Raw genomic sequence first — 22,493 nt, 5'->3', positions numbered from 1 at the left:
AAGTATTCTGAACGATCCACAGCCCAGTTCAAGGTATTACAAATTTCTGTGAGCAAAACTCATTCTTCAGCTAAAGCTGCCCTTACTCCGACACGTTACTTCTCATTTAACTTACAGGTTAGTGAAAAATGTGTGCGTTTATGTAGTTACTTTGGCTCCATGCGCTCCATTTGCATTGAAATCCGCAACGAAGCACAGTTTATACGAGAGCTTTATGGGGTCCTTGTCTTGCTTGAGATACACGTGTGTTTATACACACGCAAATGTAGATGTAGGTATAAAATAAACTTTGGCTATTCTGTGTCAAAAAGAAATGTCAAGAGAAACTTCTGTCTAAAGGAAATGGGGGAAAAATAATGTATTTTTCCTTTAGGAGTGGTGTGGCTTGTATGTGATGATGGTGTGCTCTTCCCTGCCTTGTAGGGGCGTTGATGCTCTCGTTCATAGGCATCAGTGTTGAAAGATGGTCCGTTTCTTTTTAAGTCCTGCCATTGGCCGCCTTCCTGTTTAGAGGGAAAGCCACGAAGGGTTCACACCTTGTGAACAGGCTGTGAGTATTCAGAATTTGGCTGTGATGGGAGATTTCTGCTGTACAGGGGGGTTTCCAGCTATCTGGGCTCTTCTCCCAGATTCCATAGGCCAGCAGAAGAGGATTGAAAACACAGATTCCTCCCAGAGGTATGTCCCCTCCGCTTTCTAAACACGGTGGTTCTGTTCTGTCGGCATTTCTCTCACTTTTTGGACTTTCTGTGAAAGGCCACGTTGATTAAAGGACAGTGTCTGTGGAAGCACATTTGTAAGATTTTGCTCTCTTGCTGCCGTGAAGTCGATGCCGCTTCTTGTGCGGGCGGATCTTTGCTAAGAACTTCCTGAGGTTCCCATCTCTCCCATCTCAGCCCGCCGCAGATCCTATCCGTGAGGCACAGAGCCCTGCTCACTCCTAGTTCACAGCCTGTTTTTCTTCCACACAAGTCGCTCTAGATTTGGTGTCTGCTTTCTGTGTGCCTTGCCTTGCCGAAGGCCTGTTGTAACGTTCATGAGCGTTCTTCTTTGTCAGAGACATCAGCCTTCGAATAGGTTTATGTAAATAAAAGCTGGTGATTAAAGAGTGATGCCTTTTCTCCCCTCTACACTGCTGAAGTTCTCTGCTCGTTGCCTTCCTTCGCTTGCCTACAAGGCTCAACGCACAGAGTAATGCAGGGAACGCAGTCGGGCTGCGTGTGGTGGAAAAGAGCATCCTTCCCGAGATTTCAACATTTCTGGATCTGACTCTGCGAAGATCAACGATCCCAGCTAGATTTCCCCAGTGCAGCAGCCTAATGCATTTGTTGCTAGGCAGATTATCCAGCTTCAACTTCTGGTTCTCATACGGGTAGGAGCTTGGGAGAAGGTATCGGTAAAGACAAACACAAAGCACAGGAACTGCGAAGAGAACAAGAGGATTAAATCCAGGGGAGTATAGGGAGGGTATGGGACAGCTGAGTGGTTCTTGCAGAAGAGCAAAAATTATAAAGGAAAAAGGAGGTAAACGCTCACTCTAGTTGTTATTAGGCTCTTCCATAAATTCTGCCTTGTGTGAGCGCTGCAGAATGCCAGCTGAGGTCTGTGCTCCCTTCAGGAGGAAAGAAGACGGCGTCGGCTCCTGTGGACGTGGCTTGGGATAATATCCCTACCCGGGGCTGCGTACTCACAGGGCAAAAAAAATCTGAGAGGGTTCCCACACGGATCTCTTTGGCCTTTATCATCTCAGCCAGGATTGCTGGGGTTTGAAAGGTGTTTTGTAAGGAGAGAAGGATGCCCCCAAGGCTGGGTGACAGTACCAGGTCCTGCAGCAGGGTTGGGTTAAAACGAAGGAAAAGGCAGCAGTGGCTTGATTGGGGACTGGCCAAACACCACCTTGTGATGCGGAGCACGGGCTTGCCTGTGTGAGGGTGGTGGGGACGGTACACCGCGAGGCCTGACGCTGAACAGGAGCCGTAGGTAGCGTGGATGCTTGTTCTCAAAAAGGAGCAGCTTGCTTCTAGCAATGTTAAACCCATTAGGAGCAAGTTTAACAAACCCTTTGTAAACTAGCGTGGTGGCAACCTGAAACTGCCTAGGTGTCTGTTAGCACCTGCGTTAGGCGGGCAGTCTTCGCTCAGGCAAGTAGAATGTCCCTTTGCTCAAGTGACAGTCGGTCCCTGCTGCCTCTTTTCATCAGATGGAAGTCACTAGAGAAACTCTCCTTCCCCTCGCTTCCCCTGGACACGCAGACGGAAGCCCAGACTGGCTGAAGACCACCCATGGCCTCAGGTTGTTCTTGGGTCTCTAGCTAATCAGGCTATGAGGAGCCGAGGGTCCGACGTGTGCTAGCACTGACTGGGACAGAAATGCTGCTGGTGGTTTGTTTCTGCAAGAGCAAGGGGTCTGGTTATGTTTATCCAGGTTTGTCTGCGGTCTGATCCCTGCCCCAAAACTCATTGTTTCCACCACGGGTTGCTGTGAAGAGCTGCGGCTTGAAAAACTCAGTAAGAGTCTGTACCAAGGCTCGGGAGCAAACCTGGATGTGGTGGGGTCAGGAGGATGGGACAAGACAAGCTTTACAGCGTCCTGGCTGCAGAATGACACGTGGCGACTGGGTTTAACACAGACTGCGGTAATTTCCTGGCTGCTACCCGCATTTGCAGCCTTGTCAGACTCAGTAAATCCTGGTCTCTGGGCACCATTTTGCCCAGCACTAGGCTGAAGTTTGTTGACTGTCAGGCAGCTTTAATGCCCTATAGCTGAAGACGGGAGGTTAAGGGCAGTAGGTGCAACCAGGACTGGGATGTTTGGATTCCCCAGCAGCCAGGACTTTTGCTCTTTGCTGAGAAACCCGGCTTATACCTGAGTCAATGACAAAATCTTTCCTCAGTGCCTCAAGCCCAGCTGAGAGCTGACTTGGCCAAGCTTGTGGGGATGGCTGGGAGATCAGAAGCGTTGGCTGAGGGCCAGGCAAACCTTCAGCTACCCAAAATTCCTTGAGACTTGACTTCAAATGGTCTGGTCTCTCCTGTGATTTTATTTGGCTGTTACTTTAAAAATGCCTGTGTTTTCTACAACTAGCAGAGTAACAAGCTGCATTATCTCTGCATTACTTTTACTGAGGGCTGCATATAGCTGGTAGGAAGCACCTCCTAGCTCATTAAGAAGTGAAAGCAGCTCAGGGCAGAGGGCTCTTGAGGAGGGAACCCTGATGGTTTGGGCAGGATTGCGGCGAGAGACGCCTTCCCCAGCCTCTCTGCTTTTTTCATGAGGTGCCTGGCTTATCAAATGTTTCATGTGTGTGGTTTAATTTAAAGAAAAAAAAAATCTGCAATGCAATCTGTGCTCTAATTTGAGGACACCATTTAGTGATTTTAATTGTGTGACAGTATTTTGGTATTTTCAATACCCAGTAGTAGGTTAATGACTGTTCCTTGAAGAATGGAGTTTATATAACCCAAGCCATTACATAAGAAGGCTGGTTGGGGCCTGAGGAACAGGAGGAAAACAAATATGCAAGAATGCAAAACGCAGAACAAGCAAACTCTACCTCGATGGCCCCGAGAAGCGCAAAAAACAAATGATCCTTGGGTTCCGGCAAGGTGAAACTAACCTTGGAGGCGAAGGCGCTGCACGACGCGGCGCAACCACCACCAAGCGATGTGCTGCCACGCATTTCCCACGTGGTGGCTGTAATCTCTTCTGTACATCCAGATCGCGCGGTTTACACGGAAAAGAACAACAAACAAACGAGCACGAAGTTATCGGCTGGCCGCTTGTTTGGTTTTTCTCAGAAGCTCCTCAGCGTGGCCCGAGCGCGGTGAAATAAAACCGCGGGAGAACCTGCAGCGTGACCTTTTGCTCGGACCTTAGACCTCAGCTTTGCCAGACAAAGCTGCGCGGGGTGATTTTATTTCTGCCACAAAAAAACGAGTGGGTCTCCTGTGTCTGCATCACCCCAGCTTTCCTTTGGGGGCCGAGTCCAGGGGAAGACACTTGGCAGCGGGGTGGGGGGGAATTGCTCCCAGCTCTGCTGCCACCATGCTCCAGGGTGGGCTGGGCACCTTCCTTGGGTGCCCCTTCGGGCATCTCCCCCGGGATAGGAAGACCCGGAGCGAGCAGGGGCAAAGGGCTGGGGGGCGACCAAAGGGCTGGGGGGGACACCACAGGGCTGGGGGAGGGACACCAAAGGGTTGGGGGACACCAAAGGGCTGGGAGAGGGATACCAAAGAGTTGGGGGACACCAAAGGGCTGGGGGAGGGACACCAAAGGGCTGGGGGGGACACACCAAAGGGCTGGGGGGGACCAAAGGGCTGAGGGGGGACCCCCCAGGAGAGGCCGTTGCTGGAAGCAGCCGGCGGAGGGAGGTGCCGTGGGAAACACGGGGTGCGCGACGGAGTTGGGGGCTCCCATCCCACCCCCCCACCCCGGACCCCCCCCCCCCCCCCACCTTGCTCCGACCGAAGCCGCCGTCCCCCCACCCCCTGCGGGGGGGTGGGGGTGGGAGTGGGAGGAGGGGGGGGGGGGGGGGGGGGCTTTCCCAGCGGGATGCGAGGAGGACGGGCGGGAGGAAGGGCGGGGTGAGGATGGCGTGTGGGACTCCAAACGCGGCCAAGCGCCGGGGCCGGGGCTTCGCTGGGGAAAAACGTGCGGCTGCGAGGCGGGGGGAAGCCCCGCAAGGGCAGGTCCGCAGAGCCGCCGCCGCCGCTCGCAATGAGCCGCTCCCGGAGCAGCGCCTCCCCACGTAGGTAAATGCCCGGGGTGGGGAGGGGGCGGCCGGCTCTGCCTGGGCGCATCTCCCCGCTGCTGCATCCCGCATCCCTCCCCTCCCCGTGCGGAGCCGCCGGCGCGGAGCCACCCGGGGCTCCGGGAGGGGCTGGGCCGGGGGCTTCCAGCCCGGAGCCGAGCAGCGGGGACACGCAGCCCTGAGCCAGGAGGGTTGTTCGGTTGGGGGTTTTTTTTATTATTTTTAGGGGAGGGGGTTGGTTTGAGCTTTGGTTTTGGTTTTTTTTTTCCTCACCTTTTTTTTTTTTTTTTTTTTTTTGCACCGATCGGGAAGGGGAGGGGGGTGATTTTTTTTTTGGGGGGGGTGGGGGGGAGGGTCGAGGAAGAGGATTGCAATGAGGCTCCCCCCGGACTGGGTGATTTTTTGCAGCCTGCCTCCTCCTCCTCCTCCTCCTCCCCCAGCCTCCCCCCCGGTTTTGGCTGGCTCGCTTTCCAGTTGCTGCATGAAGGGCTGTGCTTGTGGCGGTGTGTGCCCGCTCCCGGAGACGTGGCGCACCTCCCTCGGCTGAGGCCGGGGAGAGGCCGGGGGATATCGAGAATTTTGTATATTTTTTTTTTCCCATTATTTTTATTTTTTTTAATTTTTTTAATTTTTTTTTTTTTTTTTTTTTACCTATCACATTCGTCCTAGAAAAATAAAATAATAAAACGGGCAGGGCGAGGGAGCCCGAGGCATCCCCGGCACGGGGGAGTGCGTGTGTGTGTGCGGGGGGCGCCCCGCCGCCCCGCCGCCCCCCGCCGCACCGCAGCGTGCGGGCGCTGAGCGCGATGCGCCCCGGGCTGAGCTCTGCGGAATAGCGCGGCCGCCGCTCGCTCACCGCGGGCTGGGGGCGGACGGACCCGACCGCTGGCAATTCCCTATTGATGTCCATGAATGCAAACACCATGATTTTCATGATCCTGGGCGCCTCTATCGTTATGGTAAGAGATTTTGCTTATTTCCCTCCCCTCCATTCCCCCACACACCCCACCACCACCACCACCGCCGCCACCACCCCCGCCCCCCGCGCTGTCCCTTAGCCTGTGCCCCTCTGTGTGTGCGCGTGTGTGTGCGTGTGTGTCTGCCCCATTAGACACCGAAGATTATTTTCTTTATGACTGCTTCAGTCTTTGGCAATCAAACTAGAGTCAATGTTTTATTCCATCATCCAGAGTTGACCAGATGCCTTGGTTATGGGCTCTTACAGGCAATAGCTTGCTTGATGGACATGAATGCGTTGTTGGACAGATTTCACAATTACATCTTACCGCATCTGAGAGGGGAAGACCGAGTTTGTCACTGCAACTGTGGAAGGTAAGTTACCTGCGTAAGATGTCCCTCACCTGTCCTGTCCCCCCCCCCCCAGCCCCTTCCCACCTCATCTCACGGGAAAGGCACAGTGAGGTGGTGGCCAGCAGCAGGGGGCTGCTGGCTGGGCTACCATTTGTGCATTCTGGCCGTGTCTCACCTCCCTCGGTAGCTCCTGCATGAACACGGGGTGGTTTGGGTTTGGGTTTTTTTTGTTTGTTTGTTTTACCGGAAGAAGAGTTTTCTGTGGGCCTGGAAGTCCGTTTTCCTTTGTGTGCATGCTTGTGTGTATGCATCTGCGAGCCCTGGGAAAGTGAGTAACTTTCGTTTAAACGCTTGCCGTTTTGCCTTTGTTGTCACTGGGCTGTGTGTGTTGTTTCTCGGTGTGTTTGTGGTCCAGGGTGTTGCAGTCAGTGGTTGTGTGGCTCAAACGGAATGGGGTTTGGAGAACCGAGAGGATCTGTGTCCAGGAAGGAGTGTTGCTGTCTAGGACAAAGTGTCACTTTGAGGCTTTGTGGTCTTTGGTCAGCTTTTAGTTCTCTGTGGCTTTTCTCCTGAGAGTTGCTGTGCTGCTGGACGGAGCACACCGAGGTAGCTGGTCTGTGCTTTTGTGGAGCAAGCTGGGAGCGTCGGGGTGGGTTCAGTGCCAGGAGTAACGCCTCTGCTGTGTACAAGTTTGTGACTGGACAAATACCGACCTCTCTCCATGGCTGTTTGGTGGTGCTTAATTCTCCCAAGCAACGTAGCATTTCTTGTGTCGTGTGTAATTGCCGAGGTGCTCAGCTTGTAACCGGGCTTTGGCCGCTCTCTGTGATGGAGCCTTGGGACTGAGTTTTGGGGAGGTGAATCTCTCTTTTCTCCATGGGACTGTTGTTGGTGATCCTTGTCCTGCACTCCTAGAGGCCCCCGTTCCCCTCCTGTGCCTGGTTACTCACTGCCTGCTGGAGAGTTTCTTGTCTGTGGGGGAGTAAAGCAGCATGAGGCTGTGCCAGCTAAAGGACATGCTGGGGGAGCCCTCCCCTGTCACATCCGACGTTTGGATTGAGCTTTACTGCTCTTTGAGCTGCCTCTGGAGCCAGCTGCATCCTGCCTCCCAGGCATCCCATCCCTCTGGTGGCCCTGGTGTGGAAGCTGAGCTGAAAGTGGGATGCGCGTGGCTTAGCGAAGGGGAACCGCGATGCCCTTCCACTCTGCTTCATCCACCGAAGGCGATCATTACCTTTCCCCCCACGGCTCTTCCTCAGACCTCTGTGGCAGAACAGCGAAGAAGGTACAGGCAGCACCTCTAGGGCCACGTGCAGCCAGGCCCTGAGCGATTTAGGAAGCAGACCCTCACTGCCTGGCTCCTTGGGCACCTCTGCCTTAAGGTCAATTAGGAAGACTGTGGACAAGAAACGTCCACAGTGTCTTTGACATTTTTTGGCAAGGGTTGGCTTTTTCTTAGGTAATTTTTTTGATTCTTCTTGATGTTTTTCACTAGTTTAAGAGTTTTCCTCTGCCTCTTCGACCAATTTTTCTTTATACTTGTCACAGTTGCGTTCAGCGGTGGTGAAAATTGACTGCTGGTAATAGACTTTAACGTCATCTGGGGTGACTGAGGAGTGTCAGGTCTCACTGGTAGTGTTGGCAGTGTCCCTTCTGCCCAAGCCCGAGAAGGTGGAAGGGGCACTCCTCTCTCCTCTAACTGTATGTCTGCAGAGATGCTCTTGAGGCAGATAAATTAGCCATGGCACTCTCCCCAGACACACTCAGGTCATTTCTTAGAAAGTGCACAAAACAGCTTCCAAATTGTCAAGCATGGATCTGAGAGGAGGCAAAAAAGCGGACGTTTACCAGCTGCCTTAGGTATGGAGAAGCGATGGCTCTTGCCCACAGAAATAGCATACTGGTCTCTGCTCCTGGGCACGGGCTCTTGCTGTGCGTGAGCATTGGCCTCGACGCGTTCGTGCTCTGATGTAGGAGACACTTGTGCAAAGCATCCCGGTACTGTGGGGCTTCGTGCGGCCTCACGCTAAGGTTGGGGCTGTGATCCTGATCCTCACCTGCTCTCCGTGAGCCCTGACCTGCTGCCAGTGTTTCGAGTTCTCTGATTTAAAAGGCGGGTGATGATGACTGAGCCTGGTCCTTGCTGTCAGCTGTCCAAGTGCTCCGAGTGCAGGCCTTCAGGGCACGTAGCACGAGCCACGAGCAGTTCTGCCTCGCGCTGGGCGAGGATGCATCCTGGAGCACGTTGTGAACAGTGGTACCAGGGATTGATAAAGGAGTAACCAAAGGGAGTCCTTGGAGGAGGGAACTGGCTGCAGTTCAGTGTGTTGCAGGGAGGAATGGGGGAAATGGTGCAGCAATGGAAGGGAAGGAGGGACTGGAAGAAGTGAAGATTGATGTGCAATAGGCTGAGCTGCTGCGATTACTGTTTTCCCCTCCTGCCCTAGCCTAGGTTGTAGCATCCGTCACCCCAACTCCTTCCTTCAGAAATGTTTTCCTTCTTCCACTCTCCCGTCCTAGTCGTAGCCTTCCTCAGGGTATCAGAGTGGACCCCGTCCCCAGGAACGATCTGCCGTGTCTGAACACCCCAGGCTGGGCTGTGAGTAGCTGGCCTCGGGCATCCACTGTACAGCAGGACGTGCTCTCCAGGGGGAATCAGGGTCTGCCCTGACCTTACGTGGCCGGTGGGAACCGTTGCCTTGCTGGCGACGGCTGTGGGCAGCGAGGGCTGCCCGCGGCGACTCCGTGCGTGTGTCTTGGGTGCCAGGCTGAAGCCAGGCGTGCCGGGGGAGTTTGGGCTCTGTGCTCTGCCCCTCCCAGGCCTCTAGGTCCCACCGCATCCCTGCACGGCTCCAGGGAAAAAGCCCAGATTCAGCCCCTGGCTCTCCCAGCCGCTCTTGGATGCTGGAGTGCCCTTCCCAGCCAGAAGATTGGGAAGACTGCAGGCGGCCCTGGGCGTCTGGCTCCTGGCTTGGAGCACAGCAGGGCGAAGGCAGAGGTGTGCCGTCAGTGCATCTGCAGCCTGGGTCTCCGCTCCCTTGGCAGTGGGATGGGGACCTGGCTGGACTTCCAGCTCCCTCTCCACGCTTGTTTCTGTCCACCCTTTCTGCTCCCTGGGGAGGGTCGGCTGGGACGCGTCTCCTTGCGGTGTTGGGCTCTGGTGGGAGGCTGGCAGGCAGCAGTACGAGCCGTACCCCAGGGTGCCCCAGGCTCTGCCCCCATCTTGGTGGCTCTGGGCTCGTTAGAGTCGCCGGCGTGCGTGGCCAGCAAGGCAGAGACTGTAACTCTTCGGGTTGCGTGGAGGCTGGGGCTGGGGTCTCTCCTCATGGGCAGTGATGTGTCTGTGCCTGGACTCTGCCTGTTCTCCTCCCCGTGGGGGGCTGGGCCGAGCAAAAAGGTCGGCAAATGAAAGGGGGTGATAGCTTATGGCACCCTGCGTGCTTCTTCCCGAAATACCCTCCGCCTCAGAGAAAGGGCCTCATTCCCTGCAGCTGGGGACTGTATTTGTGGGGTTTTCCTCCCCATGTTCCCGAGCATTCGGTGTGTTAGCGGTGACTGTGGAGAGTCACTGGGGTCAAGACATTTGGGGGAGAAAACCAGCCCCATCTTCAGGCGCTGCTGAGCGCCGGACACTTGGCACTGCTCCACCCTCGCTGTGCACACCCCTGCGGGGTCGGGGTCGCTGGGGCTGTTTGAGGCTGAAGCTGTTGCTCGTCGCTTTGTGCCACAAAAGCAAGGCAGCAATTTGTCGAGGCAAGAGTGCCCTCGCTGTGCTGGGCCTTGGCAGGTGCTTCTCAGGTCTGTGGCGACAGAAGGGAGTCGTGGCCTCTCGCTGGGCACAGGAGAACCGAGAGGGCGCTTGCGAAGGCTGTGTTGTGCACAGCTTTTGGTGCCTGCCGGTGGCCGCAGGGCCTGGACCCCACGGCTGGGTGGTGCTGGGAGGGGATGCTGTCTGGGGTTGCCCATGTAAGCCGCCCTTCTCCCCTGCCCGGTGCAACAAAATGGGTGGCCAAGGCTGACGCGCATTTGCGGTCTGTTACGTGGCGGCGTCCGCCGAGCCTGGGCTGGACGGTGCCTTGGCCGTAGGAGCAGTCCTGCTCTCCGCGCGGAGACGGGTGGCCCTCTGGGCTGTGGGTGGGAGCAGATGGACTCATCTGTGCAGGTGGGGTGTTGCTGTTGGGCTGGACCGGTGCTTTCCCGCTCGGCTGCCTTACTGGCAGCACTAGAGCCAAGGAGGGCCAAGCTGCCAGAGCCCCTGAGGCCAGTCAGAGCGCACACCTACAGCTGTTCAGTGGGAAAACAGTCCTGCCAGCTCCTTGGGAAGGGAAGCTGGTGTCGTGATGGTGCATGGAGTGAGAACGTCAGCAGAGAGACAGGGCTGGCCCTGGCACCTGGTGCCGATACTGAGCCTGCGCTGACGTGTCTGGTACGACAGGGACCGTTCCTCTCTTAACATCTGCCTTCTTGCTGGAGGAAGAAGGGGTGACAGCCACACTTACGCCCCTGCTGGCTCCTGTTGGTGCCACGCAGGAATGCGCCCGCTGGAGCAGATCGCTGGGGGAGTTTGGCACTCTCTGTCCTCAGCACGTAGAGATAATTCAGGTTGTCCGAATCACTGTGTTGGGGCCAGCTTGCAAGCAGGCAGCCCAGCCCCTCTGGTTCTACCTCCTTGGGATGTACCTCTTCCCAGGGGAGAAGCAGGGCTGTGGAGGACTGCAGGAGTGTGGCACTGCCCCAGCCCAAATGTCCGTCCCAGCCAGTAAAGGGTCCTCTCTGGAAGCAGAGAGCTGGCAGCGGATCAGGAGCTGGGTGATGTCATGCAAAGGAAAAACACCAAAGGGCGTCTGTGGAGACAGGGTGAGTTGGCGAGGACAGATGACACCTACATGGAGCGAGGGCCCGTCAAAACAGCCTGGAGGGCTTGGAAGTTCCCTGTCTGGGAAAGGACAGGGCCCTCAGGAGCTCTGGCATGTATTCTCCTTTCCACTGACCTTCTGGGTGACCTTGGGTGAAGTCTTTCCCTCCCAGGCAAAGTTTCTCCGTGAGCAGGGTTAGAAAGGACTGAGAGGAGCGTCAGCCTCACCTGAACGCCAACACCCCGCAGCGGAGCTGGGGGCCTGGCCAACCCTCAAGTCAGCTCTTCCTGAGGGATGCTTCAGCCCTGCTCTCTCGCTAGGCTCTGATCCAGGAGGGAAAGTCTCAGGGCAAGGCTATGCTGGACCTCTCCCGAGCGACTGGTGTGCACGGAGCCCTTGCAGCGCGATGGGCTGCTTCCCAGGAGAGTGGCTGGGCACTGGGTGGAAATGGGTGAGATGGCTGCTGGCTGGAGCTCTGCCCTGGTGCTGGGGTCCCTGGCAGCACCAGTGACCAGGGAGGATGGCCAGTGGTGCTGGAGCAGTGCTGTCTCGTGGCAGCACGGGTTCGAATAATGCTGCTCACTGGGCTCGGTCCGTGAGGGGGCCAAATGCTGCCCTCCACGCTCAGAGGAGGGACAGACCAGTGCTTGCCCCAGGCTAGCGTCACTGCTGTCGGGAGGTACGCAGCGAGTATGTTTTTTGCTATTTCCTCCTTCCCTGGAAAAGATGTCAAACCTCTCTGTCCCCAGATCCTCTGTTGGATGTGCTGGGAGGCTGGGAGTGCTCTTTGCCCCGTGCTGGAGACCACCAGGGCTTCCGTGGGCTTTTGGTGGCTGCTGCAGTGGGAAGGGACCCAGGGAGACGTTTTTCCCTGCGCAGCGGTGCCATCCACGCGGGTCTGGATGGCGATGGCTCTGCGAGGCACTGGGCACGTTTGGGGAGAGGCTGCAAGGTCAGCGAGGGATGCAGACCGGGGGAGGGGGGGCTCTTTGCCTCCTTCTAGCCCTGCTTGCAGCCCCTTGGGCTGGGCAGCAAGGCAGGATAAGCCGTGTTCCCCCGAATCCTGCTGCAGCTGGAGGTGGGGAATGGGTCAATCCAGCCAGGTTGTGACAGCTACAGCGTGAGCCTGGGAGATGTGACATGTCTGCTACCGACTGAGACCGACACCTGCCCGGGAGGGAGCCAAGCTGAGCCGGAGCATCAGCCTTCGACATCCCCAGCGAGGGGGGACGTGGGGCAGGATGTGTAGAGGCAGCGACGGGCTCTTCGCATTTAAAACCGACACATCAGCGGCGATTTTTTGGAGGCTCCCGTGCGGTGCTTTGGCTGCAGCAGCCAGCACACACGCAAGGTCACTGGAAGGGACAATAGCGCTCTGGGCAGCTCGGTAGTGAAACTTCGCAGCCGTGCTGGCCGAGGCTCTGCTCCAGCCCGCTGCACTGCTCGCCCTGGGAGGGAGGAGAGGAGGAGGTCTTCCCCCTTTCTCACAAAGACTGGGAAAGGGGGCAGGGATGCTACAGCTGAAGCCCACAGTGCACAGCCACAGCCACTGTGCTCCCTTTGTGCAGCAGCTTCAGTTCCCCACCTGAGCCAGGCGCCGTCTAGCTGGGGACGGACCAGCAGATCCAGTCTCTCGCTTGCTTCAGGAGAGCGGCGGCTGGCGATCGCCAGACCCTCCTGCTTCCGAGGGTGTTTCTGGCCTGAAGTGTGGGTCTATTCCTTTTCCTACAATTCCATCTGCTTCCCGTGGAAGCTCCACCACAGCAAGGCTGGCCTTAGCTGTTAGGTGTGGCTGAAAGCACAAGGCACACGAAGGGAGGCGGCGCGCGGTTCACCTAGCAGGAATAATTTGGCCTGGATCTGTTGTGACAACTGATACCAGCTTGAACGCCCCAGGAATTGGCCCTCGGGTTATTTGGTACATCTTTTTCTTGTAAAGAGACGTGGTCAGGACATGGGTTTGCCTTTTGAGGGCCACATGTGCTTTGTGACAGCTCTCTGAGAGCTGAGGGTGCTGTGCACCCCAGGGTCCTCACACCCCGTCACCTGACTGCTGGCTAAGGTGACGCAGGGCTGAAGGAGACTTTCGTCTCTTCTCAAAGGTCTTTGGCTGGTGAAACAGTCATTGGCTGGAGGGTTATGCCAGCCCCTGGGCAGCCACGTTTCCGAAACCAAGGTTTGGCCAAAAGCATTTGCTCTGAGGAGCTGCCCGGCCAGAACCTGGCCTCCAGCACTGTCTGCCCTCCCTGGAGGTGCAGAGGTGTGCAGCTGGTGGTGGCTTGTTGCACCCACAATATGCTCAGCTTGGAGGTGATACATTCCCTCACTGGATCCAGCCCCCAGAGCCATCCAGGCCATGTTCCAGTTTCCAATTCCCTCGATATGCAGTGGGGACCCTGGACCTTTGTGCACTATTAATAACGTGCTGTGCTGATGTGCCAGTGGCTCTGAATCACTCCCGTAACGTCCCCAAGGACTTGAGCTGCAACAGAAAACTTCTGGGGGTCCGTCCCTGTTCTCCTCCCCATCTCAGTGGCGCCGCTCAAGCCTGTTAAGCCAAAGCACAAAAATCCCTGCAGCCCAACTCTCCCAGTGGTTGCACTGTTCATCTTCCCTGCGCCTTGCTAAACCCTCCAGAGAGAAAACGCTGCCGAGTGGAAACCTAGCACTGGCATCTCCATAGAACTACTCTGGTAACTCAGGGTTCCCAAAACCTGCCTGGAAGGCAGCGGTGCAGGGGCCTCAAGTGCTTTCCTGGGGTGCTTTAGCGACAGGAGGCTTTTCTTTTAAGGAAATTTGCCCCTGGGATCCGACTTTGATTTCTGATACTTGGAAAATTAAGTTGCCAAATCCGGATAGGTGAAAGTTTTTTGCTCTCTGTTGCTTTTTGCTCCCGCCATGAATCCCCTTCGGACTTCTTGGTGGCTCACCATACAACAGGACTGACTCCTTTCTCTTCTGGGACACGACTGTCCCGCAGCACTTCAGGCTGAACAGGCCAAGGGCTGGCACAGGGATACTGCGAGGACCAAATCCCTCCTTATGGAATGCTGGAAGCCGATGGCCACTTTATGTGCCTAGGCCCAGCCCGCACGTGAACAGTGAGAAAGGGCCAACCAGCCATCCTTTCCTGGAGCTTCCTCCCTCCATTGTCCGCCTGAGATGTGCCCTATGGCTCACGGGTGTGCGGAGAGGGTGGTGCAGTCACATCCGAGGGGTTGTGCTGAGAACAGTAGTTGTTGCCAACTTCAGTTGCATCCCAGACCTGGTTATGTTGTTCCGTCTGCCCCACGCCACCCGCATCCTCTAGATCTGAATGACCTACAGACCCAGACTCATTGTGCCATGGAGCCTGGAGAAGAGAAGGCTCAGGGGGATCTTATCAACGTACCTGAATAGGGGAGGGGAGGGTGTGAAGGCGGCAGAGCCGGGCTCTTTGCAGTGGTGCCCAGTGACAGGACAGAGGCAGTGGGCACAAGCTGAAACACAGCAGGTTCTGCCTGGACACCAGGAAACCCTTTGTCACTGTGAGGGTGATGGAGCACTGGGACAGGTCGCTGAGAGAGGTGGTGGCCTTATTGGTGGTATTTAAATGCCGCATGAACGTGGTCCTGGGCAACTGGCTCTGGGTGGCCCTGCTTGAGCAAGCGGGTGGCCTAGATGACCTCCAGAGGTCCCTTCCAGCCTCAGCTATTCTGTGATTATTTTAGGGAAGCTACCAGACAGAAACAAGGACTTCACCTCTGAGTCTGGACCCTGAAATTACTGGGCTTTGGGGAGAGTTCCCTGCATGTGGAAAGGGAGCTGCAAACCCCAAAGGAGTGCCAGGCCATAACTGCTGCCCCCAAGGTGCCGTTCAGCCCAGTGACGACCAGAGGAAGCCAGGAGAGCTGGAGGAGATCCCACTGCAGTGTGCAGAGTCAGCCTGCGCCGAGGAGAGGGACAAGGCAGGGAAGAGGTGACTGTGTCCCTTCCCTCGATGCCCTGCAAGCAGAGAAGAGAAGAAAGCAGGCTGTGGGGCTGGAGAAACCTCTTGTGAAGCACGTGAGGAAAGTGCTATGTCCCACGTTACTGCAGAGCTGGCCGTGCTCTACATGTGTGTGGGAGCACACGTATGTGAGTGCTACAGGCACATCCCTGCTCCTGAGTGCCAGGGGATGTTTGGCAGCGGGAGGAGGAGTGCCCTCCAGGACTCTGTTCTGGTACAGGGCTGAGAAACTCCGTGAGAAGCACCTCCTGTGTGGAGCGAGGTCTGCACTCGCTTCCTAGGGATGGGTCTGTCCTTGGCGTGTCTGGGAAGTTTCGCTTCTCTCAACCCCAGCGATGGCTGCGTGTCAGTGATGCTTTGCCTGGGGAGGCTTTAGATAGCCCTGGGGGGTTGTGACACAGCGATGCAGAGCGGATACTTACCCGCTCCTGCTGAGGCCCTCGAGCTCTTGATCATTTCAAGGAGTCTAGGTTTTGGAGGTGTTTGTGGATTCAGCCCTTCGGCTGTTTCTGTACTGCAAGAAGCGAAAGGGAGTAAGTTAAGGACCTGCCAGGTCTCCCTGGCAGTGACTGGGAAAGCAAGGCACACGGGAGGTCCGTGTGAGGCTTCCCTTTTCCCCTTCTGCAAAGCTGCTTGGCTGTGTTCATGAAATTAGTGGGAGCCCTCCCATTCATGAGTAAGTACGTGCTTTTGGGGAGCCTCCCTCCCTCCCACCCTCTCTGCCCCCTAGATTTTTCCCTAGTCAAATGAAGGGGTGGAAAAAACCCTGGTTGCAAACCAACCAGCAAGAGGAGGCGTGAGCAGGGCCGGCCCTTAGCCTCTGAGGTGGCTTTGAGCTGCCATCAGGGCTGGCCTGGATGCATCTCCTTTCTGCCACTGCCCCAGTCTGGTCCCTAGTACTGGAGCCTTTGAGGAAGGCAAACGGGGAGCAGTCCTGGCCAGCGGGAGCGTGGCTGGATGGGCTTCCCATCCACACAGCCTTTTCACCCCCTGCCTGCCAGGTTCTACACCAGCCTTCCGTGCCGTGATCTGCCAGGAACTGGTGCCTCTGGTGCAGGTGGCCTCCATTAAGCCGTTGCTGAGATTAGGGCTGTTTTCAGTAGGTTCCTTTGAGTGGAGGTTTGTTTGTGTAAATATTTGGACGTTTCTCAGGCGTGATTATTGAGCAACCTGCACCTCATGCATATTCAGAGGCCTCCAGCGATTGCCTCCTCTCCTGCACGCGGGAGCAAGGCTGGGTCCGTGGATGTGGGAGGGACGGGAGTGTAGGCGACGCTGGTGGCGATGGGCAAGGCTGGGGAGACCCCATGCAACTGGCCTCGGGCTGGGAGCGCTGGTGATGACGCATCTCGAGCTGCGGCGCCGGGACTGTTGTGGTGCCCTGATGCGTGCAACGCCAGCGGGGCTGGCAGGCACGTGGGGCTGCTGAGCACCCCTCGCCGGGGCTGGCCGGCCCTTCCTGGGCTCCTCGGCAGCAGTGACAGCACCTGCCCAAGCAGTGCCTGCCTCTAAACCAGGCAGTGGGAGGAGGCGGGATGGCGAAGCACAGAGCCTGGGCAGCCTCATGGCTCCTGGCTGCTCTCAGGGATGGTTAAGCGCCGTTTAAAGCAGGTGCCGAGGCTCCAGAGCAGCTTGCTTCCAGTTTTGCTTTGCATCCTGCGTCCCCCGTCATCTGGGATGCTCCTATCCCGCATGTTCGCCTCACCTGTCACAGCTGGTCCCCTCCCATTCAGCCCCCACAGATCTGCTTTATTTTTTTTCTACTCTACAACTCCCTCACTCCATCCCTGCCGTCTTCCTGCTTTCCCCAAGATAACCAGGGTCTTTCAAGCAGTTCAGCATCATCCTGAGCTTGACCTCCATCATCTCATTGCGCAAATGAACCCCATCACCCTTCTGGCATCACCCACCCAGCCTCTCCAGAACCCCTGAGAGAGACAGAAGTCTCTGAAGGCTCCGGAGTCCACGCTCTCCCTCGAAGGAGGCTGGCAGCCTGTGGCACAGCAGCCCTTCCCTGCTGCATGCCGCGGCGCACGTTGGCAGGCAGGGCATCTGCTGCGCTCCTGTGCCGTTTGGGTCAGTGCTACGCTGGTGGCTTTTTTGTTTTTGGAGGGGGGGGGGAGTCTGGCTGCAATGCAAGGTCAGGTCAGGCTTCTGGCGGCGTCCCCAGCAAGCGGTGAGGGGTGGGATGAGTTGGGAGGCAGCCTGCAGGGTGCTGGCAGATCCTGCACCCAGCAGGGTCCATCTGGGAGACCTTCCTGAGCTGGAGGGCTGCAGGAGGGAGCTGTGAGATTCAGCTGCAGCTGCCGTTTACCCCAGGCAGCACTGGGGGCACTCAGGGGAGGCTTGCTGGCTGCTCCTGCGCTGAGACGGAGTTCTCGCTATTTGCAACAGGCAGGAATTGCTGCCTGTTCCTTGAGGAGGCTGAGGGAGACCTTCCCGCGCCCCGAACCACCCCAGGGACCCGCAGGAAGAGAACCTGAGGCGGCCTTAGAGCTTGCAGGACTTTTCCAGGAGGGATGGGCTGCAGGGTCTCTGCCATCTGCTGCCCGAGGATGACTTCAAGGCGTGCTTTCAAGCACTTCTCCGTGGCTGTAAACACGCTCTGCTCTAGTACGCGAAAGACACGGTTCTCGTTTTACTCGGGGAGATGGGACATTAAGCAAAACAGCAGACCTCCGGGGAAGCTGGCGGTGCCGCCCAGCGGAGGACTTTCCTAACCCCTGCGAGGCAGCAGGCGATGGTTGCGCTCGCAGGGCTGCCCAGCTGCCCTCGCAGGCTGCGTGCACTCCCGGGAGCAAAGTGTTATCGACCTCTGCCTGCGAGCACGAACGCGGTGCTGCCCGTGACGTCTCGTGGAGGGGGTGACCGCTCCAGCCTCATGCTGTCCTTAATGTTATCTTCCGTTTCACAGGTGGCAAACTGAGGCACAGGGAGCCTGTGTCGGGAATGTGACGCGAGTTCCAGGCACGGGTTGAGGTTTCTGTGCTTTCCTGCCTCGCTTTCCGGCAATTCCTCTGCTGACATAAGCACAAAAAAGCCAAGGCAGCACCTCTGCTCCTGGGGATGTTGGTAGAAACTCGAAGGAACGGTGTTAAACCAGCCCCTGGCCACAAGAGCAGGCGCTGGATGGAAAAAAAAACCAACCGCACTGTGCTTTTCTCCACTGATGCTCTTCCCTGTTTCTGTTCCTTGCAACAGGCATCATGTCCACTATGTCATTCCGTATGACGGGGATCAGTCAGTGGTGGACTCCTCGGAGAATTACTTTGTGACTGACAATGTAACCAAGCAGGAGATTGATCTGATGCTGGGACTTTTGCTGGGCTTTTGTATAAGCTGGTTTCTGGTGTGGATGGATGGGGTTCTCCATTACGCAGTGCGAGCCTGGAGAACTAGCCGACGGTATGGTAAGTGCAGCCCCATGGGCTCCCTTCTCCCTCCTCCATCCCTTGCCCTGTCCTCTGAAGCTGGTGGAGAGGGAGGAGGTCGAGAGTCTCGCAGCGTTTGTCCCACGTGGGTTTGGCACGGGCCTGACCAGCCGTACCCCAGCCCTCTCTATACGAGCAGGAATGTTTTCGTGGAGATACCCAGCCGCGGATCCTGGCCTTGGGGCGGGGGGCGGGGGGGGAGCTCTGCTTTGGGAAGCGTGAAGCGTGTGTCGGTGCAGAGGGGCGCTCGATGGAAAGCAACATGTTCACCCGCAGGCAGGCTGGCAGGTGGCGGCTGCACGTCTGCAGATGGGGGCAGAACCTTTTCAGGCCAGACCAAACTTCCCTGAAATCTGGAAATTTTTATTTATTTATTTATTTATCTATTTATTTATTTATTTTCCTGTGCGTGTGATGTGCAGCCGGGCACGTGCTTACGGCCTGCGGCCCCTCGGGGTTTGTACAAACCCGTGACAACGTGATGACGGGGGCAGACATTTCTGTGCTGTGTCAGGGACGCGTCGGCTGAGGTTTCCCCATCCTCGTTGCTGTTCCAGGTGTGTCAGTTGTGTTTCAGTAGCGACATCAGCCCCACAGGGAACAGCGTTAGCCCTACTAGTTAGTCTTTGGACTGGTTAACTTAGCATCCTGAAGTGACATCCTGAGAATGGCCAACAGATGCTGCTTCAGAGGCCTGCTCTGCCCCTCTGCGTGGACATCCCATGGGCTTTAATTTTTGGAGGGGAGAAAAAAGTCAGAAAAACTATTAAAACAGTGAATGACTTGAAATTCCATAACAGTGTACCTACGAATCCCAGTCTCTCCAACTCTGACTGATGGTGTCGGTTAAATTACGACTCTGAGGAAAAGGAAAATGAGCAAGAGAAAGATTTATCTGTAAGAAATTCTCATTAGGGAAGTGGACTATCTAAAAACTCAGATCAAAATGATATTAATTTCTCATCAGTCTTCCCAAACCCCTCCCCAGCAGCCTGCCTGAGCAGCTTCTGAATCAGGAGGCTGTGTGGCTGTTGTTTCCCAAGCAGAAGGCTAATTGTCAGAGGTTCCAGTGGGATCCAAGGTACCGAGCCAATCCTGGGGCCGTGACACCTGCTGTTGGTCAGACCACCCGCGGCTGTGATCTCCTCACCGCTGACGAAGTCAGCAGGGCTGGCAAGAGCCGTCCTTGGGTGAGAGGCGGCAGTGAGCACAGCGAGATTGTTCTCCAGAGCTGTTGCCTTTCGTTACGGAGCAGTGAGCTACAGATGAGTTATCGCCATCCAACCTTCCTTCTTGGGAATGGATACTGCATAGGTTTTTATTTTTAGTAATTGGGGGTAATGCTAGTAATTAATTTAGTATTTAAGCTGAATGATCTTTTTTCTTTCTTTTTTTTTTTTTTTTTAAATTTTCTCCCTGTGTATGCATATGCTAAGGCTTTAAGAAGGGGCTGGCCAAGGGTGCAGATACATCTCTTCAGAAGTCGAACGCCATCACCATTAACCATTCTATGATACGATTCTGTGATTAATTTGCACCCAGCTTTTGGTTCCTTTAGCAACCCCCTTGGCAGTGCCCCTTCCATGATGCAGAAGCCTGCCAGCCCCTCTGGCCTGAGACACTGGCTCCTAGTGCCGTCTTGGCGGTGCTGCACCAGCCACATGGGACCAGTCCACTCTTGAACCACGTTGGTTGTTCCAGAGCTGAGTGCTTGCGCTGTTCCCACCTCTGGTAACAACCCTGTGGCCTCACAGTCAAATGGGTGGTAGAAGAGACCCTGGGAGCCCTCCTCATCGAAGCTGTAGGTGAGGTTTCCAGTGTGTACCGTGCAGTGGGACAGGATGTCTCTTCCCAGTAAAGGTTTTTACATGCCTTGAACTGCTCTGTCCAAAGAGAAAACAGTGAGCTTGTGGGCTGTGCTGGGGACATTTCGCTAAAGACGGGCTGAAAAAATCACAGGGAGCAGAATAATGAACATTGAGCCTTTGGGTATTTCCTGCTCATTCAAATCAGCGATGCGAATCTAGGCATTTTAGAGGCAGCAAGCAGAAAGGATACCCGTTTCTTTGTGGAACAAGCACCTAAGCTAAAATTTCCTTCTAAAGAAAGAAATGGTGCCCGTGACTATGAGAGATGGGGGTAGGGGTAATGCAAAATACTGTACTGGTACAAAATGTAGAGCCCTCCCTGAAATACATGAGTACCACTCAGCAGTGACTCAATGTCACGCTGTGGCCTGATGAGCTTGAATTTCGGTCTATTAGAATAACCTATAGCTCCTTCCTGATGGAAGAGATTTCTTAAAATAGAAAACATTCTATAGAAACTCAGACATCAGATTGCGCTTCGTAGTAGCTGCAGTCAGAGCTGGTCAGAGCAGTCACACACCACCTCGTGCTAGTTGCAATAGTTCAACTTTCACACCATCTGTCGTTCTCTGGGACTTTCAAATTCTCCCTTGTGGCATTGCGCCATGAGTATTTCTGGGTGGGATGACCCCAAGCTCTCCTAAAACTGAATGGCAGCCGAAACATTTCTCCAGGGAAAGGTTCATGGGCTGAAATGCTGGATTTAAAAAAAAAAAAAAAAAAAATAAAATGATGCTGTCCAGCCTGCACTGGCTGTGGGGCAGAAAGTGGCTTGTGCTGATGTTGCGTGAAATTGGCCAAGGCGCCAGAAGACAGAAGCCGCGAGCCAGGGCTGAGCAGGGATGATGCGCGTGTGCTGCTCTTTCCCTGGCAGCTCGGTCCCCAGAGCAGCTCCGGATTAGCAGAGATCAGTGTGAGGTTACTGCCTTTGCTGACCCTGGCCCGTGCTGCGAGCCCGGAATGCAGAGCGTGAGTAAGGCACGAGGAAGGCTGGAGGATGGGGGGCTCATCGCAAGGAGTTGGTTCCTACCGAGAGCAGAGAGCTGGAGTTTGCCTCTTCTGACTCCCAGCCTCGCTGTCACGACGGGGTGGTGCAGCCCATCCGTGCCTCTCTGGAAACAAGCCGTTCCTACAGCGGGCACAACCAGGGTGCGTCCGAAGGGTGGGTATGTGCTGGTTGTGTTCAGGGCACGGGCTGCTGCAAGTCCAGGAGATGAAGGGGCAGTGCTGTGGCTACAGCCAAGGCATGAAATCTGGCTGGGGAACAAGGGTGACCTGAAGGGGAGCCTCAAGGGTGGCCTTGCCGAGGCCATAACTAGCGCTGGATTTCTGTGGGGCAGGCCAGGAACAGGGCTAGGCATGCAGGAGAACATGGGTCTCACCATTCCTGTAACATCTCATCTTCCTTCTCCTTTCTGCCTTCCAGACAATTCCTGGTCTTGGATTCCAAAATTTTGTAACTTAAAGGAGTTCAGAAAACGTCATCACAGGCAGTACGAGGAGGCGACTGGGAACATGGTGCACATCAAACAGAAGCTGTACCATAACGGGCACCCTAGCCCACGGCACCTCTGAGGAATGCCTTCCCCTCCAGAGACTGCAGTGAGGTTTTAAAAAGGACTTTGCTCTTCTTGCAGGGGAACAGCTCCTAGTTCGCTCCTCTGTGGAAGCCAGCCGAGGACACAATTTTACTTACCCATCCCGTGTGTCCCTGTGGCACACCATGATGCACAACTAAGCCAGTCCTGGATGCCACGCAGCCAAGACATTGCACTGTGTTCCACATTTTATTGTCAGACTTGTGTACATATGTAAAAAGCAGACAAACAAAAAAAAAAAAAAAAAAAAAAAAAAAGAGATTTGCATTATACTTTCAACCCCCTTTTCCTGGCATTCACGGCTGTCCTGCACATCCAGCTACCCTACGGGGAATGTTGGCCGAGGGTAAGGAGGTGGGACAACATGAAGAAGATGCAGAGTTTCTCATCCAAGAGCTCAAGTCCCCCGTTTCTTTGGTCCTTTGGCTTGGTTTTGCTCTGCTCTGTTCCTTCCGTTGCTAGAACGGCTTGGCTGGCCACAGGTTTGGATGGGGGCTGCTGCCAGCTGGTTGCGAAGGCACAGCGTCCCTTTCGCTTTGGTTCATGTTTTGGGGAGTTGCTGTGGGGGAAGGAAATCCTGGGAATACGTAACTGATTTGTTGTTTGCATCGCTATACACTGAAACCTGCCTTAAGCAATCCAAGAAATCTTAGTACCAGGGGAACAGTGCTCTAAGGTATCGGTCCATTTA

At 55.6% G+C, this 22,493-nt stretch overlaps 1 protein-coding gene across 2 annotated transcripts; it reads left to right on the top strand.

Moving 5' to 3' along the window:
* Positions 1 to 5,652: 5,652 nt before the first annotated feature.
* On the top strand, positions 5,653 to 21,779 carry TMEM240 (transmembrane protein 240). 2 transcript variants are annotated; one of them, XM_086476270.1, is made up of 4 exons: positions 5,653 to 5,709; positions 5,976 to 6,082; positions 18,107 to 18,315; positions 21,631 to 21,779. In XM_086476270.1, the coding sequence occupies exons 1-4, from the start codon at positions 5,653 to 5,655 to the stop codon at positions 21,777 to 21,779; spliced, it is 522 nt and encodes a 173-aa protein (XP_086332396.1). The 2 variants fall into 2 exon arrangements, with proteins under 2 accessions (XP_086332396.1, XP_009950928.1); XM_009952626.2 differs by lacking the exon at positions 5,653 to 5,709 and having other exon boundaries at positions 5,877 to 6,082.
* The last annotated feature ends 714 nt before the right edge of the window (positions 21,780 to 22,493 follow it).

The sequence above is a fragment of the Leptosomus discolor genome, chromosome 20 (assembly GCF_034619465.1).
Source record: "Leptosomus discolor isolate bLepDis1 chromosome 20, bLepDis1.hap2, whole genome shotgun sequence".
Taxonomy (NCBI): Eukaryota; Metazoa; Chordata; class Aves; order Leptosomiformes; family Leptosomidae; genus Leptosomus; species Leptosomus discolor.
The sequence above is the reverse complement of the archived record's forward strand: the minus strand, read 5'-3'. Positions and strand labels throughout refer to the sequence as shown.